Raw genomic sequence first — 18,787 nt, 5'->3', positions numbered from 1 at the left:
TAGTGATTAGAAGGTAAAAATCCTAGTATACGTGATTTAAGAAAAAACGGCTCGAACCGACGGGTATCGATCACTACCGATTGAACCCACCACTTGACCACCACTTTCTTACTACCACATATCCTTGATATTTTTGCAAAATATTCCCCCCCTCATGCTCAGCCACATAACCGAAATTGTGGCCCAAAATGCAAGGAAAAGAAAGAGAAATTTTGGATGGTTTTGGTAGTGCCAAGTGTTGGCAATTTGTGGCTTTGACTAAACTTAATTTTCTTACCTTCTTATCTTGCAAATTAGCTCATTCTTCCTCATTTTTTTTTCTGGTTTGGCCGAGACAAGAGAGAGAGCAAGAGAGAGCAAGAGAAACAACCTTCTTTCATCTTGATTTGCACCATTTGAGTGAAAGAAACAAGATTCTAAACCGATTAACTTGTGAGTTGTGAACTTGGGAAGCTAAGGGAACCAAAAATTTCAAGAGGAGGTGAAGTATTACTCTTGCAAGCCCTTTTGTTGAGGTATAAGGTCTGACCCATGGCTTTGGTTCTTTTATTTTTGTTTAAATTGTCATATAACTCATGTTTTGGTTAGATTAGTAGCTATACAAGTTGTTGTGATGATTTTGGGGTGATGTATGTAAGCTAGGGTTTGACTGATTTCCTTCTTATACTTGTTGTAGGAGTGGTATATGATGTATATAAGCTTGTATAAGAGGTTGTGGTAGTGATTGAATCAAGGAAATGAAGAGATTGCCCTTGAAATCCCAAAATTCCAGATTTCTGGAATTGTATGATTCAGTTCTGTCCGGTTTCAGTGCCCTATGTTAGAGGCCGAATTAGGATTGGCACAAAACATGAAAGTTGTATAAAATGATATTCTATAGTTTCCTACAAAATTTCAGCCCAATCGGAGCAACGTAGCCTGTAAAAAGACCAAAATACCCTCACTGCCCTAGCATGCATCCAATGATCCATTTTAGACAGTTCATCCAATTGACCGTGTCTATTCACTATGATCCATGCTGATTTATCCATTTGCCAAAACATGAAAGTTTTATTACTCTGTCTTAGTTTTCTAACGCCTCCAAGAACGCCTTAAACAGACTTTGGTAACCTGAGATATGGCAATTTAAATGTAGTACGGTTAACTAGCCGGTTAGTTGGAAGTTGGTTCGGTGAATTGGGAATTTGACAGGGTTACACTGGAAATTTAACTAAGTAATCTTCATGAAAGTTGTAGGCCCTCGTCTTAGCTTCGAAACGGTATAAGTTTCACCCCAATACGATAAGCATAGCTTCGGTTGTGTCCGTTACGCAAAACTCTATCAAATCTGTCTCTTGTTAAACTTCATTTCCGCACTTGTTGTTAGCTTGATTTTGTTCTTCTATTGTCTTGAGCCTATTGAACGGCTATTGAAATTAGATTGTTGTGTGTGTACCTTTGGGTTTGAATGAGAAAAATAATGAAACCATAAATGGCTGGAAAATTAGGTAAATACAAAGGGCATGCTGCCCAAATTTACGCTCGAGGACTAGAGAAATATACTTGCAACTTGAGTAAGGGTTAAGAGTGATTACTACTTGAACCATCTAGGATATTTGCGTCTACTTTTACCGAGGTATATAAGTAAAGATTTGGCAAAACTTGTACCCTTGAGAAATACAACCATGACTACTAGAAATACGTTTTCCTTGTACTTTCGACTCAAATGGCATTTCCAAGTATAAATGTTACAAAGTTATATAGTTTGAAAAGCGAGCGAGTGTTTCACGAATATTCTCCAAGTGAATTTCCATTTCTTGATTCTTATTGAACGAAACGTCTACGTTTCGAACCTTAGTTGATTTTTAAAGTTCTGAAACAAAGTTTTATCGCCGATTTGGACTCCGAACCCGGAGTATAACCCAGACGTGATTACTAGGGGCACTTCATTTTGGTGAGTGCTTCCAAATACCTGATTGAACTGGACACTTGTTTCCAATACTTGATCAATATGATTAAATGATATATGATTGGTTTGATCGAGCAAGAGTGTACTTTATCGCACTTGCCCTTACGTGATATATACTTGTTTATTGTTGAAATTGATTTGATATACTTGTTTATGATGTGCGCACTTCCTGAAATTCCAGAAACCCTGCGGCAAGTTACTCGAGTCGAGCTGGCAAGGGCTTGGTCGATTGGGTAACGAACCCTGGGTCTCTTGATTGTCGAGTGGAGTGATATCTCCTCGACTAATCGGTATACTCGAGTATTACCACCCGTGTTTATTGAGGATTTTGGGCCCAGTAGGGGGTTTGAATGGTGGACGGAGAGTAGTGTAAGTGGTGCTCTACTGGATTGGTTCCTTTACTTGAAAGTTGACGGAGTGTCAACTATTACGTGATCAAGCTCCTGATGATGAAATGGAAAGTTGGCTCCTGAGAGCCTTGCGTATCCTTATGTTTTGGAATGATTATTGCTTATTGGATTATTGTTTATTCTGAAAAACTTTTACACTCGCTCATTTTGAGATTGTTACTTGACATGTTATTGCTCACTTTTATGAACTCTTCATGCTCGTTACTTTACTATATCAAAAACTTGTACTTATAAATAATGGTCAATTTGCTATTTGGAACCTCACTGGGCTTTTAGCTCATTCCACTCCATTTGTTTTCCTTACAGAGGTACGAGCGAGGCATGAGATATGTAAAGACTAGCGTAGACTAGTTGTTTTTGACTTTTGACTTGTACTCGCGCCATCACTTGATTAGGATGATTGTACTTGAATTGTTTACACTTTGAACCCATTTGGGTATATAGAGGCTTTGCATTTTGAATATGCACCGATGTAAATTGTAAGTGTGAATTGCGATGTTATTTACTGTCGACGGTTGTATGCACGTGATACGAGTGAGTGAGTCCTGGCGAGAGTTGGGCAGGCAGTCCGCTAAACCCTAGGGTACGCCCATGGGGTTGGTGGGGCCGTCACAGATACGGGTCTCGTGGTACAATTGTTAAGATGAAAGGGACCTTACGTTATCGGTGATTAGTCAATGTACAGTGTATGGGTTTAAGAGCTAGCTAGAATAGTAATCAAGTTTTAACTCTTCTTTTCATCAAGATTGAAGTTTGTGTCACTTCTCACCTTTTGATATCTTCACTGATTTTTCTTAGCATGGTATTTTAGCCATTGCATTATTATGATTTTCTCTCTAGATAGATTGTGGTAGTGGCATGAGTGAGGAGAAACTCTTGAAAAGTAGAAGAAATCACTGTAGAATCGAGTTTTGTGAGCAAATGGGAGGAATTTTGAGAATGAAATTCTTTTAAGGGGGAGAGAGTGTGAGGATCCGAAAAATTTCTTTAGTTTATATTATTTTATTCTATTTCTTCGAATACATTTTCTTTACTTTACTTTATTACCTTAAGTTTCTAGATATTTTTATAAGTGAAATCATTTTTCTTGTATAAGTTAGCTCATGTTGCGTTAGTAGAGTATTATAGACGTGGGACCCGCTAGTGCGGTTAGTGCGATAATTTTGACGACTAGATGGAGTTTTGCATAAAGGGATGTTATTTTATAAGGTGCTAAGGGACAATTAGAAGTTAGCTAGATAGATTAGCTTTGGAAGACTAAGAGATGAGATCAAAACCCTAAAGAGCCAAGTGTCGCGAAACGGTTGGAAGTTGGACTTTGACCAAACCTTTCTTAACTTTATTAAAACCAAACATTGACCAAAATTTCCTCATTTCTTTACCTTGCTTGGCCGAAATTCTTGAGAGGAGAAACAAGAGATAGAACTTCATCTTCAACCTCAAAACTTGTTTGAATCTTAAGTTTCAATCGTTGTTTTTGTGAACTACTCCACAAAAGTTGATCACTTGGGATGATTAAGGGCTTGAGTGGAGAGACTTTGGAGGGAAAAGCACTAAGCTTCCATCTTTCTTGGAGTTACAAGGTAACTTTGGCAATAAACTTTCCTCTACTTCAAATATTTGCCAACTAGTGGTTTAGGGTTTCAGTTTTGGTAGTTTTATGAGAAATTTCATGATTTAAAGTAGTGATGTGGAAATTTTCAATTTTTATGGTGAATTTTCTGCCTATATATGATACTTAAGGGTTGGCCATGGTTTGATAACTTTGCTATGTGAAAAATCTAGTTTTTATATGCTACTTGACTTGCCTAAGGAAAATTTCAGCTTAGGGTTTCCAAATTCAGCTTACTTGTGGTTGGTTTTTTAGTATAAATTTGTTATAATTGGAGGGTGTTGTGGCCTTAATTATGTGTATTTGATAGCTTATGATTTGTGGTTGCGATTGTGTCTGAATTGAGGAGAAATTTGGTGTTGAGTTTGGATGAAAAAGTAAAGAAAACAAGGGGAGGTGCTGCTGAAAATTTTCCGCAGGAAACATTGAGCAATCTTGGAAATCTATTATATCTTGGTGTAGAAAATTCAGAATTTGGTTCTGTTTGTTGCGTTTACAACTAGATTCAGGTTAATTTCAACCGTGAAAATTTCACAACTTTTCTCAATTCCTATGAATATCTATGATTATTCAAAGTGACTGAATTTGCATACCTGTTCTGTCTTTCTACTGGATGAAACAGCAACTTTATGTTGGAATTTGACTGATTTGTGGACAGAATTTACAAAGGTGTCTTCTGGGAAATTGTTACTGTGACAGCCCCACCTTCCCCTAAGGCGAACCAAAGGGGTTAGCGGACTGCCTGCCCAACTCTCGCCAGGACTAACGGGACAGTGTAAAGCGATCTAGCACGTTTCGGAACATACAAGCGCACTTAGTCAGGTCAAAATTACAAAATAAAAAAAAACGAAAACAGAGTCGGTCATGAATAGTAACCGACACGTCAAAATCCAACCAAGCATCAATCAAACATATACATCTTGAAATTTAGCATTTACATACCAAAAGGGCATACCCAAGTTGTCCAACAAGTTTATACAAGTACGGTTTGCAAATTACAACTCAACATTTTTGGTTGGATCAAAATGCGCTTAGAGTTTGCTCAAAAAGAGCTATTCAAAATTTCATTCACATAAGCTCAACTCGGCAACCAACATTCATGGACTTTCCAAAAGTGTTTATATTCCTGTAAGGAAAACAAAAGGAATAGAGTGAGCTTACGCCCAGTGAGTTACTATCACTCAAGCAACCAATTTCATATAGGCATAAAGCGTTCAATAAAGAAGTAAACCCAGATCACACATTAACAAAACGGGTAAAAGGATACGGACGGCTCTCAAGAGCCCCTTTCCTCGCTTGTATACTTGATCGGACTTCATTGACCCTCCGTCAATGTTTACAAAGTAACCAACCGTAGGCTCCACTTTACTTCCATTCCTTCCACCCAACATTCCCCTACCGGGCCCGAACTCCAAACAGTGTAAATTTGGTAATACTCGAGTATACCGGAATCGAGAGTCTCATACTACAGGATTCCATATAACAGTCCCCATGGCTCGTCAATTTTCACGACCAAGCCCTCGCCGGCTCGATCCAATCGACTACCAATGGGGTTGAGCTCAGTAGTAACAGTAATGGCCGTTGGATACTCGTCCATACGACACCCAATCCAGTATTTCATGTACTATTCAAGTACCACAGTTAACAGTCATATATAATACAAAAGGGGTGAGGGCGATCAAGTACACCCTCACTTTAATCAGTTTCACCGGTGCAAATAAGCCTTCAAGGCATCAAGTTCAAATATAACAAAGCCACATTGTAAACAATCAAGTGAGTAGTATACTCACCAAGCAAGCAAATGATATTTCATATACTTCCGCCCAAAGAGCGTCTTGAATCACCGTCACGCCCTAAAATTTCAAATAGGCACAATAAGACTCGATTACAAGTTATAAACCAATTTCCACATACTACCGAAAATAAGGCTTCATTAGCACGTATAAGTACTAAAGTAAGCTAAGGAAAATCCGGAAATGAAAGTTAAGCTCTAAGACCTAAAAATAGTTTTGACGCCATTAAGCGTATTGGGCACAACTGGCACTACGAGTATCGGATGGATGTATACTATACACCGTTTCGAAGCTAAAAGATAGGGTTACAATGTTGAAGAAGGCCACTCAGTCCAGTTTGTAGTGAAACTAGGTCAAAAGATCAATATACCAAACCAGAACTGCATAAACAGGTTAATAAACCGCATTCTGGTTAAATCATCATAAGTCAGGCTACCTAAGTCCAATTCAAGTGATTCCAAAAGCCATCTGAAAGCTAAGATACCAGGCTATATTTCTTAAGAAGACATCAACCACCAAATCAATCGTATTCCCAATCAAACTAACCAATTACCAAAGCTGATTACCAAGTTCGGACAGAAACAGGGCAGCAGGGGTATTTCAGTCTTTTCACAGGCTACGTTGCTCCGATTGGCCTGAAATTTTGCAGGAAACTATAAAATATCATTCCCTACAACTTTCATGTTTTAACCCAAGGCTAATTCGGCCTCTAACTATGAGGAACAGTACCGGGCAGAATGGTTGAATTGAAACCCTAAATCCGAATTTTTCCGTTCAATGCGGAAATTTTCCGCAAACAACCACAATTTACGCATTCTAGCTTCATTCTAGATCATTTCCAACCATCATACATGGCCACACAATAGTAATCATATGAAAACAGAAAAAATCATGATTAAATAGAAAATGCACCAAATTCTACCAAAAGTCATGAAACAACACCTAAAATCATCACTTCACCTCACACATGTCAATAATTAAGCATTATTGAGTTGCAAGAAAGGTCCCTTAGTTACTCACCTTAACAACCCAAGAACAAGAGCAACTTAGCACCTTAATCCTCCAAACAACTTCACTAATCACCTCACAACCACTCACTTAAGGGTTTTTATGGAGTAAATGCAAGATTAAACGGTTGGTTTGTTGGATTTGAGCAAGATTGAAGCAAGAAATTGGAGAGCTTTTCCTTTCTTTCTTCCTTGGAGAGGGCCGGCCACAAGCTTGCAAATTTTAGGTGATTTTTGGGTCAATTTTTTGATTTATTTGGTAAAAGGTGAATAGTGGTCAAAAGTAAGACTTAATCATATGGTGACACTTGTCACCCTATTTAATGCATGCATATCCCTTTGTTTCCTCAACTCTAATCCATATGGTATCCTCTAATTATCTCATAACACCCGGTAAATTAAACCCAGTATCCAAAACTTAACCTAACTGGCCAAATTTTATCGAACTTTCCGCACTTGCGGGTCCCACGTCCGATATACGTTCTTAATTTCTCAAAAACTAACCAATACTAGAAAAATCATCTAAAAACTATATTTACTCATAAAAATTATCTAATAAAAAAAATGCAGAAAAGCATGCAATCAAATAAAATAAAACCTAGAAACTGAGAAAATTTACGGGGTCTCACACTCTCTCCCATTTAAAAGAATTTCGCCCTCGAAATTTCTCACCTTAACTCACGAAAAGTTCTGGATATTTCGTTTGCATCTCTTCTTCCATCTCCCAGGTAGCTTCCTCTACCCCGTGATTTTTTCACAATATCTTCACTAACGGAATTTGCTTGTTTCTCAGTTCTTTAACTTTCCGGTCAAGTACTTGTACAGGTTTCTCGTCGTAAGTGAGCGATTCATCTATGTCAAGCTCCTCCGGTTGCAAAATATGGGATGGGTCGGGATAGTACTTCTTGAGCATCGAGACGTGGAAGACGTCATGAATTCGAGAGAGACTGGACGGCAGCTCTAGTCGATATGCTACCGTACCGACTCTCTGGAGAATCTTGTAAGGTCCGACGAACTTTGGTTGCAATTTCTTTCCTCTACCCGCCATAATGCTCCGTAATGGTGTGACTTTAAGAAACACATGGTCCCTAATTTCGAACTCCAAATCTTTTCTTCGATTGTCTGCGTAACTCTTTTGTCGGCTTTGAGCAGATTGGAGTCGTTGCCGTATCAATTTGACCTTTTCTCGCGCCTCCTCCATCCATGGAATAGTTGTTGGATCTAATGCCTTTCTCTCGCCAACTTCGTCCCATTAGATCGGTGACCGGCATTTTCGTCCATATAGTGCCTCGTATGGAGCCATTTGAATCAACGAATGGTAGTTGTTGTTGTACGCAAACTCTACTAAGGTCATGTGTTGACCCCAGTTGCCTCCAAAATCCAGAATGCAAGTCCGTAGCATGTCCTCGAGAGTTTGGATTGTTTGCTCCGATTGGTCATCCGTCTGAGGGTGATAAGTCGTGCTCAAGTTGAGTTTAGTCCCCAGAGTTTCTTGGAATTTCTGCCAAAACCTTGATACAAAACGGGGATCTCTATCGGAGACGATGCTCACAGGAACACCATGTAGTTTCACTATCTCATCCATGTACAGTTGGGCCAACTTGTCCATGGAATACTTCATGTTTACCGGCAAGAAATGGGCCGACTTGGTTAATCGATCGACGATCACCCAAACGGCATCGTGTTCTCATTGGGTTCGCGACAAACCTGAAACGAAATCCATTGTGATGTTTTTCCACTTCCATTCGGGTATCTCAAGGGGCTGTAACAAGTCCGATGGTTTTTGATGCTCCGCCTTAACCTGTTGGCAAACGAGACATTTTTGCACGTATAAAGCGATTTTCTTTTTCATATTGGCCCACCAATAGGTTCCTTTCAGATCTTGATACATCTTACTACTACCCGGATGGATCGTGTACTTGGACCGATGAGCCTCCTCTAAGATCTCCGTCTTCAACATTTCATCTTTAGGCACCACCACTCGGTTCCGGTATTTTAAAATACCTTCAGGACTGAAGTTGAAAGCAGTCGTTTCCCCTTTTTTCACCTTCTCTCCCCATTTTCGCACCATAGCATCCTCCTTTTGAGCTCATTTAATCCGCTCTAATAGGGTGGATGTCACCCTAATGTTACCAAAAATCACTTTATGGCTCTCTAGGCAGGGTTTCCACTCGCAAACCGATTCTAGCAAATCTGATACGAACGTCGCCAACTTGTGACGAAACCCGCAAGAGACAAGCGCACAGGATCTAGAGGGACGGAACACGTTTGGGGTTGATGGAACCTTGACCCGTTAATCACGTGGCTAACAAACCTTGGTATAGTGTAGAAGACGCCACAATCTAGTGTGATTCTAGATTGATAAGTCAACTTGAAGATCCTAGGGATTTAATCTAAGAACTTCAAGAAAAGCTCACAAGAAGCCAATGAGAGAACTCTCAATTTTGTATTCACGTAATCTATCTCAAAGTACGGAACTTAGGCTAATATATATGGCCTTACAATAAGAAACCCTAATGTGAATTGGAAAAGACTAAAATATGATGAAATAGTTGGGCAGAATGCAGGTGCTTATAAAGCGTGCCCACGTCTTATAGCGACGCGGCTGAAAGGCTAAATGAAATAGTTGGGCAGAATGCATGTGCTTATAAAGCGTGCCCACGCCTTGTAGCGACGCGGCTGCGATTGAGTGGCAGGAGACTTGTTCTTATAAAGCGCACCCACGCCTTATAGGCCGTGGCCTTTAGACAAGGTCTCCTTCATCGAGCGAAGCTTCTATCAAGGTGACTTGCCTTTTTTCCTCATACGCAAGGCCTTCTATGGGCCTAGACCTCTCAACTTGCACGTGGACAGCTTGGACTAGAAGTTGGAGTGTTTCCTTCATTTGCTTGGCTCGTGCTCGCGTGATCGGGCCGAGGGGAACTTTCACTTGTTCTACTTGCATGGTTTGACCGGTTTCTTCATTCACATCATTCCTCTCCTCTTGAAGAGGATTTGCCCTCAAATCTTGTTCGTCATCTGCGAGAAAGGGACTAAGGTCAGTGACATTGAATGTAGCACTTATAGCTCCATACTCACCTGGGAGGTCCAACTTGTAAGCGTTGTGGTTCACACGCTCGAGAACCTGGAAGGGACTGTCACCTCGAGGGAGTAGCTTATTGCGCCGTTGGACGGGAAACCTCTCCTTGCGAAGGTGTAACCAAACCCAGTCACCCGGTTCGAAGATCATCTGGCGCCTTCCTTTGTTTGCCTGCTTCTTATATTGACTCGTACGTTGCTCAATGTTGAGTCGTACCTTGTCATGAAGTGCTTTCATAAAATCGGCCTTTTTCTCCCCATCTAGGTTCACACGCTCAGACAAAGGCAAAGGTGATAAATCCAAGGAGGTTAAAGGATTAAAACCATACACAACTTCAAAAGGTGAGAATTGTGTCGCACTATGCACAGTCCGGTTGTAGGCAAACTCGACATAAGGAAGACATTCCTCCCAAGACTTGATATTCTTTTTAATGATGGCACGCAACAAGGTGGATAATGTTCTGTTAACAACCTCCGTTTGACCATCAGTTTGTGGGTGACTAGAAGTAGAAAATAACAGCTTAGTACCCAATTTGCCCCACAAAGTTTTCCAGAAATAGCTGAGAAACTTAACATCCTTGTCTGAAACAATGGTCCTAGGTACGCCATGTAATCTAACTATCTCGCGGAAGAACAAATCAGCAATATAAGATGCATCATCCGTTTTGTGACAAGCAATGAAGTGAGCCATTTTAGAAAATCTGTCAATTACAACGAAGATGCTATCATGACATTTCCTAGACCTAGGCAAACCTCGTAGGAATAGGTAAGGGGGTATACAAACCGAATGGTTGAGTCTTAGACTTGGCTTTGTGGCACACAATGCATCGGCTAACCACGCGTTCCACATCTCTTCTCATCTTTGGCCAATAGAAGTGTTCCTGCAAAACAGCCAAAGTCTTGGCAACACCAAAGTGTCCCATTAAACCTCCTGAATGTGCTTCGTTAACGAGCAATAATCGAATGGAGGATTGAGGGATGCAAAGTTTATCAACTCGAAACAAGTAACCATCATGTATGAAGAAGTGACCCAGCTTAGATTTTAAGCATTGTGCATAGCATTCACGAAAGTCTGGATCTCGTGCATATAACTCTTTGATGGTTGCAAAACCAAGTAGCTTAGTATCAAGTAAGGTAAGCAAGGAGTACCTGCGTGACAAAGCATCAGCTACAACGTTGGTTTTACCTGTCTTATACTTGATCACGTAGGGAAAAGTCTCAACAAAAGCAATCCATCGTGCATGCCTTTTATTCAACTTTTGTTGTGACTTCAAATGCTTGAGGGACTCGTGATCAGTATGGATGACGAACTCCCTTGCTCTCAGATAATGTTGCCATGTCTCGAGAGCCCTAATGAGGGAGTATAGCTCCTTGTCGTAGGTGGAGTAGTTCAAGGCTGCTCCACTCAATTTCTCGCTAAAATAAGCAATTGGCTTACCCTCTTGCATCAACACAGCTCCAATGCCAATACCTGACGCATCACATTAGATTTCAAACATTCTATCGAAGCTAGGTAAAGAAAGTACAGGTGTGTGCGTGAGCCTGTGTTTAAGCAATTGAAACGCCTTGTTTTGGTCGGCCCCCCATTGAAAAACGACATTCTTCTTGATTACGGCAGTCAAGGGGACGGCAATTGTGCTGAAGTCTCGCACAAACCTCCGATAGAAGCTAGCTAATCCATGAAAGCTCCTTACTTCGCTCACCGTCTTTGGTGTAGGCCACTCTTGAATGGCTTTAGCCTTGCTTTCATCTACCTGTATTCCCTGTGCACTAATGACGTATCCTAGGAAGACCAATTGATTAGTGCAAAAGGAACACTTTTTCAAATTAGCAAACAAGCTGGCTTGGCGTAAAGCATTTAAAACAGCTCGTAAATGTTCCATATGCTCATTAAGATCGCGACTATAGACCAAGATATCATCAAAATAGACTACCACAAATTTACCAAGAAAAGGGCGTAACACATGATTCATTAGCCTCATGAATGTGCTAGGGGCATTAGATAGACCAAAGGGCATGACTAGCCATTCATACAATCCATAAGTAGTCTTAAAGGCCGTTTTCCATTCATCACCCTCTTTCATTCGAATTTGGTGGTATCCACTCTTTAAATCAATTTTCGTGAAAATCACAGCTCCATTTAGTTCATCTAGCATGTCATCTAACCTAGGTATAGGATGACGATACTTTACCATTATCGAATTAATGGCTCTGCAATCTACACACATGCGTGAGCTTCCATCCTTCTTTGGCACCAAGATAACGGGGACGGCACAAGGACTTAAGCTCTCACGCGCCCAACCTTTCTTGAGTAATTCATCCACTTGCCTTTGCAGTTCCTTTGTTTCTTCGGGACTCATGCGATATGTGGCTTTATTGGGCAACGGTGCACCTGGAACGAGGTCTATTTGGTGTTCAATTCCACGGATGGGAGGTAGCCCGTCCGGGATCTCCTCGGGAAACACATCTTCAAATTCCTGCAACAATGATCGCATACGAGGGTGTAAGGAGTTAGTAGAGTCATTAGAAGCGAGCATTACCTCTTTACATACTAACATAAGCAAAGGTTGGTGAGAAAGTAAAGCCCTTTTTACTTCCCTAGCTTTCGCAAACATACTTTGCTTCCTCTCGACTTTTTGCTCTAGGGCCGACTCATTTAAGGCCATTTTGCCTTCCCTCTTCTCGATTCCTTTCATCCTCCTTTGCTCTTCACTTTCTTGATGTAGCCACATTTGGTCCTCATGCACTTGTTTAGGAGTGAGAGGAACAAGTGTAACCTTCCTGTTGTCGTGTATGAATGAGTACTTATTGGTGAAACCATCATGACTAGTTCTTTTGTCATATTGCCATGGTCTCCCCAATAGCACATGTGTAGCTTGCATTGGCACTACATCACAGAGGACTTCATCCTCATAGCGACCAATGCGGAAAGGGATCACGACTTGCTTCGTGACCCGCACATCCCCACTGTCATTCAACCACTGAAGCCTATAAGAGTGAGGATGTTTGATTGTGAGAAGGGCGGCCTTCTCCACTAGTGTCACACTTGCCACATTTGTGCAACTCCCGGGGTCAATAATGAGACTACACACCTTGCCTTTTATGTGACAACGTGTGTAAAAGATGTTTTTCCTTTGTTGTCCATCATCCTCCTTAACTTGCGTAGTTAGCACCCTTCGAACTACCAAGCCGAGTTGTTCATTCGTTGGTAGTTCCTCACTAGAATCTGCATCGTTCTCTGTGACGACCCCACCTCCCCCTAAGGCGAACCAGAGGGTTCGGCGGGCCGCCTGCCCGGCTCTCGCCGGGACTCAGTCGTTCACTAAAGTCCTGAAATGAATTACAAGAATAAACCTCAAATATACATCACATGGTCCACAAATATACATCCAAGTCTCCAATAATTACATGTCACAATTGCAGCGGAAACAATTCCCAACTATACATAAAATGATTCCAAATCCAAATTGTACAAAATAAAAGGCCATGCATTCACGTGAATAAGCACAACAAGTCCTGCCTTCGCCTTGAGCCCTGTGGAGGGGAATAAAAATATTTTTGGGGTGAGCTAGAAGCTCAGCGAGTAACCAGAAAATCAGTAATCAAATCGGTTTAACAATATTTCTTTTCAATGATGTCATAAATCACATGATAAGTCCAGAAACGATTACAGCATTTACAAAACATTAAATATGGAGTATCAATAATTCAAGAAACATGTACAATGGAAAGCGATAGTAACATTCATGAAAAGGATACGTTCATTTTTTTATAAATAATCCCTCGTTCATCTTTTTATTCGTTCATCTTTTTTTTTCCGGACGTTGGCCGGTCTCCACCCATCCGGACGTAGCCGGACTCCACCCATCCGGACGTAGCCGGACTACAAGGTAATACTCGAGTATACCAAATTCACCCAGGGTCACCATATCGCCCGACCGAGTCCGCTTCTGGCTCGAGTCGATCGGTAACGAAGGGCAGGGCCCAATTCAGCCAAACGGCTTACATTCATGCGCAACTAGCATTTAATCATTAATCATTGAAAATTTCATATTTATTGAGGTCGAGTGCGATAAAGTACACACTCGCCTAGAAAACTCGTTTTAACAATCATTGAAAGCACTTAACACATTATCAATCAATAATAACAAGCCAATAAATCAAGGAATACAGCCAACAAGAACACTCATATGCAAGCACGCATGATATGCAAGAAAACAGTTCAAAAGTAACTTTGGAAACAGTTTAAAGGTAAATAATGTAAGAAACGGTTCAAAGTAACTTTGGAAACAATTCAAAAGTAAATAATGCAGGAAACGATTCATAAATAACTTTAGAAATAGTTTGAGGTCACTCACCTCCACGGCTCAGAAATCATCCATCATATAACATTGCCTTGCTCAAATCCAAGTCTTAGATCACAAACTCAATGCAAACAAATCCTTTCAAAGTTCGGACAGCACTTCCCCTGAATTTGCTTACTTTTCCAGCCATCATGGCTTCATTATTCTTCTCATTCAAACCCAAAGGTACACACACAACAACAAGTTCATCCAATAGCCATTCAGCAAGCTCCAAGTAGTACTAGTACAAGTCAAGCTATGGAAAAGTCCGGAAATGAAAGTTAAGCTCAAAACCAGAAAAACAGTTTTGACGTCATTTTGCGGTAATGGCACCAAAGGTACTAAGATTGTCGGATGAAGGTACAAGACCCACCGTTTCGAAGCTAAGAGATAGGGGTACAATATTGCAGAAGGTCACTCAACCCAGTTTCGAGTGTAACCAGGTCAAAAATGGAAGAAACTATACCAGAATCACAAAAACAGATTCACAGAACGCATTCCAGCGGAAACATCATAACTCAGGCTCTCCAAGTCCAAATCCAGAAATTCCAAAACCAGATAAAATCTAAGAAACAGGGATACATTTCATCAGAAGACCTAAACAACCAATTCGGAATAAATTCCAGCCAAAACAACCAATTACAGTCGCAAATTCCAATTTCGGGTAAACCAGAACAGCAATAGTAATTTAGACTTTTCTCATTCTACGCTACTCCGATTGACCTGAAATTTTGTAGGCACCTTTAAAATGTCATTCCATACAACTTTCATGTTTTAAGCAAAAGCCAATTCGGCCTCTATCTAGGACCTAAAATTTCGGACAGAATGAAGAACCAAGAACCCTAATTTTCCAGATTTCTTCCAAAACAGAATTTACTTGCAATCTTCCACTTTTTCCACCTTCTAGAATCATTAAACATCATTTCCAATCATCATACATAACCACATAATCATACTCATATTAAAACAGAAAAATCCCCAAAAATAATAAAAGTTCATCCATCCAACCACAACTCAAAATATAATCCATCAAACCATCTCTTTAGCCATCACAAGTCACTAATTTAGCATAATCAAGAACAAAGAAAGGATGGCTAGACATGATACCTTCAAATATCAAGAAAGGTGATGACTTAGGGATTTTTCTTCCAAAACAACTCCACCAAGAGCTTCAATCTTCCTTAGCTAGCAAGTTTTATGGAGTGATTTGCAATTTAATCGGTTGGAACTCAAGATTTGGACAAGAAATTGAAGTGCAAGATGATGGATTTTCTCTCTCTTTTCTCTCAAAATTTTGTCCAAGACAAGCTAAAATGGAGAGAAATTGGGTCCAAATTGGTTTTAGTAAAGTTAGAAAAGTCTTGGTCAAAAGTCAAGGTCCAATGGTTTTGTGACAAATGGTCCTTTAGGGTTTTAATCTTATCTTTTTGTCTCTCCAATACAAATATCTTAACACATTGTAAAATAATATCACTTAATACAAAATTCCAACAAGTTGTCAAAAATATAATGCATTTACCGCACTTGCGGGTCCCACGTTCAAAATACGCTCTTAATTTCTCAAAAACTAACCGATACTAGAAAAATCATTTTAAAACTATTTTTGCTCATAAAATTTATCTGGGGAATTTTTCTAATAAAGAAAATGTAGAAAAGGCGGGCGATTAAATAAAATAAACCCTAGAAAATTAGAAAATTTTCGGGTTCTCACACTCATACTTTTCGGGGCGTCACATTTTCCACTAAGGAAGGCATTCCTTCATGGTCATCCCCTTCGTCATCCATAACCACCTCCCCATTGTCAAGCAAGATCATGGTTCGTCGGTTTGGACACTGAGATGCAATGTGACCAAACCCTTGGCATTTGAAGCATTTGGTCTCATGGTTACGGATCTTAGAAATATCATGCACCGCTTTGGGGTCCCTTTTGAAGCCTTCGGGCTTGGCTTCATTTCGTTGGGCTCCACTGAAGACTCCCGTAGTCGGTTTCTCCTCTTTCCTAAGGCCATAAGACCTCCAATTTGATCCACCCAGTGTGTTAGTGGGTCGTGTAGGACCCCTCCTTTTGAGGCGGTGTTCCACCTTTGAAGCTTTGTCCACTGGCTCACGAAGATCCATATAAGTCTGTAGCTTCACCACTTCGGCTATCTCGGGTCTCAACCCACTAAGAAACCGGGCCATGGTTGTCTCACGATCCTCAACAATGTCCGCATGAAGCATAATAATTTCAAGCTCCTTGTAATAATCATCGACGCTCCGGTTGCCTTGGGTGAGGGTTTGCAACTTTTGATAGAGATCGCGGTAGTAGTGGCTGGGCATGAATCTCTTCCTCATGACGGCCTTCAACTCATCCCAAGAACCAATTTGCCTCTCTCTATTCCTCCTACGGCTAGTCTTGTCTTGCTCCCACCATACAATTGCGTAATCAGTGAATTCAAGGATAGCAAGCTTAACCTTTTCTTCCTCTGTGTAACTTTGGCAGTCAAATACCATCTCAAGGCGGTGTTCCCACTCCAAGTACTCCTCTGGGTCTGATTTACCTTGAAAGGAAGGTATTTTGATCTTTACTCCCTTGAACGAGTCATCGGTCCTCTTGGCATCATATCGGGGGCATCGAACAACTTCCTCCTCGTCACTATTCGAGTCATACGCTTCATGTAACGGAGTTTTTCCCCGAACAGATTTGGAGCGACTTTGGCCACTTGCTAATTGGTCAATCCGTTCATGAACGGCCTCCAAAGATTGTGTCAACATGTGCTGGAATTGTCCAATCAATCAGCATTGTTAAGTTTTGGGTCCAGATGTGATGATTCGCCTCCGTTTGATATGCTTGGGTATCCTGCAATGGTTAGAAAAGAAAAACAAAGAAAAGGTATATGTGACCTCACACACTTCCTCACGTGTTTTCACTCACTCTCGTATATCACTCAAGATTACTCACTCTAATGATCTCACAAATAGCTCTTATTGACCTTTGTTTGCCTCCCTTGAAGAAATCAGAAAATTTCCTCCAAGGAGCTCCAATATTGACGTTCAACCACGAATCAAATAACAAACGAAGCAAGGGTCAAAATGGAAACAACTCAGGTCTATGACACACTTGATACACTACTTAAAAAAAACTCAAATAATGTAGGAAATCAGTCCTAAGATGTTTGACACTAGACACGACTCAAGACTCAAAACAGAAATTTGGAATCCTAGAAAACTCTTACCCGCAAAACTGGAATTTTGGACTGTTGTATTGCTGAATTCTGGTCTGTATTTTGGAGGGACAACGGTGCTTCTAGGATGTTCAAATAATGTCAGAATCAGCCCTTGAATTTCAGCCAATTCAGTTTGTAATAACTAGTACAACCGACTTAGGATACTCAAGAATCCAAAGGTGATTTGGGAAAGGTCTTTGTAGCGGTTTAGGAAACTGGTTTGGGGTGCTTTTGGGACTGTCCAGTTTGGTTGGAGTCTTGGCAACCGATTCAAGAATGGAACACAAGATACGGAAGCCAATTAAGATTGGGAAACTAACTAAGAATTGGAGACTTGGAAACCAATCAAGATTAGGAAACCTGATTGCTTTTGGAGAGCCGAATCCCTTCTTCCTTTTCTTTTCTTTCTTATTTCATTTTTTTTTTGTCCTTTTCGTTTCTTTTCTCTTTTTTTTTTGTACTTTTGATCAAGATGTCAGCTCTTCAGGGAACACAATTTCAGGTTGCTCCAACAAGATCAAGAAACGATTGCAAGAGGGTGCAAGCTTTCAAGAAAATCCTAGTTCCTGATTTTTTTTTATTTTTTTTTTGTTTCAAGAACTTCCAAAACAAATCTTGGTGGACCAAGAACTTCAAGATTCTGGTTCAAGAAACTCAAGAACTTCTCCAATTATGTGATGGTCTCCAAGGTTTGCAAGACAACAACCAAAACTCACGAAAGAGGCAAAGCAGAATTTCAGTAATACTCAAAGCGAAATTCCAGCAACTTGACGCGAGAACAAAATAAGGTGCGTGACTTTTTTTTTTGACTCTAATGATTCAAACACAACACCAACAAACTCACGGATGAACAGTGACGTGAGTAGTAATCCGTGAACAGTAACTTTTTTTTTTTGTAGAATTATGACAACGAGGCAAGACACGAATAGCAACGGAAAACAATGAAATCCTAAACACTAGAAACACAAGAAAACAAGATACGAAACAATAAACAAGGGATATAACGTGATACCTCTAACTAGCTCTGATTACCAACTGATACGAACGTCGCCAACTTGTGACGAAACCCGCAAGAGACAAGCGCACAGGATCTAGAGGGACGGAACACGTTTGGGGTTGATGGAACCTTGACCCGTTAATCACATGGCTAACAAACCTTGGTATAGTGTAGAAGACGCCACAATCTAGTGTGATTCTAGATTGATAAGTCAACTTGAAGATCCTAGGGATTTAATCTAAGAACTTCAAGAAAAGCTCACAAGAAGCCAATGAGAGAACTCTCAATTTTGTATTCACGTAATCTATCTCAAAGTACGGAACTTAGGCTAATATATATAGCCTTACAATAAGAAACCCTAATGTGAATTGGAAAAGACTAAAATATGATGAA

General features: G+C 40.4%; 1 protein-coding gene across 1 annotated transcript; it reads right to left on the bottom strand.

Annotated features, from left to right (window-relative positions):
* Positions 1-11,295: 11,295 nt before the first annotated feature.
* Positions 11,296-16,945, bottom strand: LOC113755923. The gene is made up of 3 exons (XM_027299783.1): positions 15,911-16,945; positions 11,462-12,940; positions 11,296-11,319 (listed from the first exon to the last, which is right to left on the bottom strand). The coding sequence occupies exons 1-3, from the start codon at positions 16,943-16,945 to the stop codon at positions 11,296-11,298; spliced, it is 2,538 nt and encodes an 845-aa protein (XP_027155584.1).
* Positions 16,946-18,787: the final 1,842 nt, after the last annotated feature.

The sequence above is a fragment of the Coffea eugenioides genome, unplaced genomic scaffold (assembly GCF_003713205.1).
Source record: "Coffea eugenioides isolate CCC68of unplaced genomic scaffold, Ceug_1.0 ScVebR1_185;HRSCAF=751, whole genome shotgun sequence".
In the NCBI taxonomy this organism is placed as follows: domain Eukaryota; kingdom Viridiplantae; phylum Streptophyta; class Magnoliopsida; order Gentianales; family Rubiaceae; genus Coffea; species Coffea eugenioides.
The sequence above is the reverse complement of the archived record's forward strand: the minus strand, read 5'-3'. Positions and strand labels throughout refer to the sequence as shown.

What these genes read in the sequence shown, in the direction of transcription:
- LOC113755923 (XM_027299783.1), bottom strand. Translation starts at nt 16,945, where the DNA reads ATGTTGACACAATCTTTGGAGGCCGTTCATGAACGGATTGACCAATTA. An exon ending in AAAATGTGACGCCCCGAAAA is followed by an intron (nt 12,941 to 15,910) that starts GTATGAGTGTGA and finishes ATAAAAGGCAAG; the next exon opens with GTGTGTAGTCTCATTATTGA. An exon ending in TTGCCGTCCCCTTGACTGCC is followed by an intron (nt 11,320 to 11,461) that starts GTAATCAAGAAG and finishes GTGATGCGTCAG; the next exon opens with GTATTGGCATTGGAGCTGTG.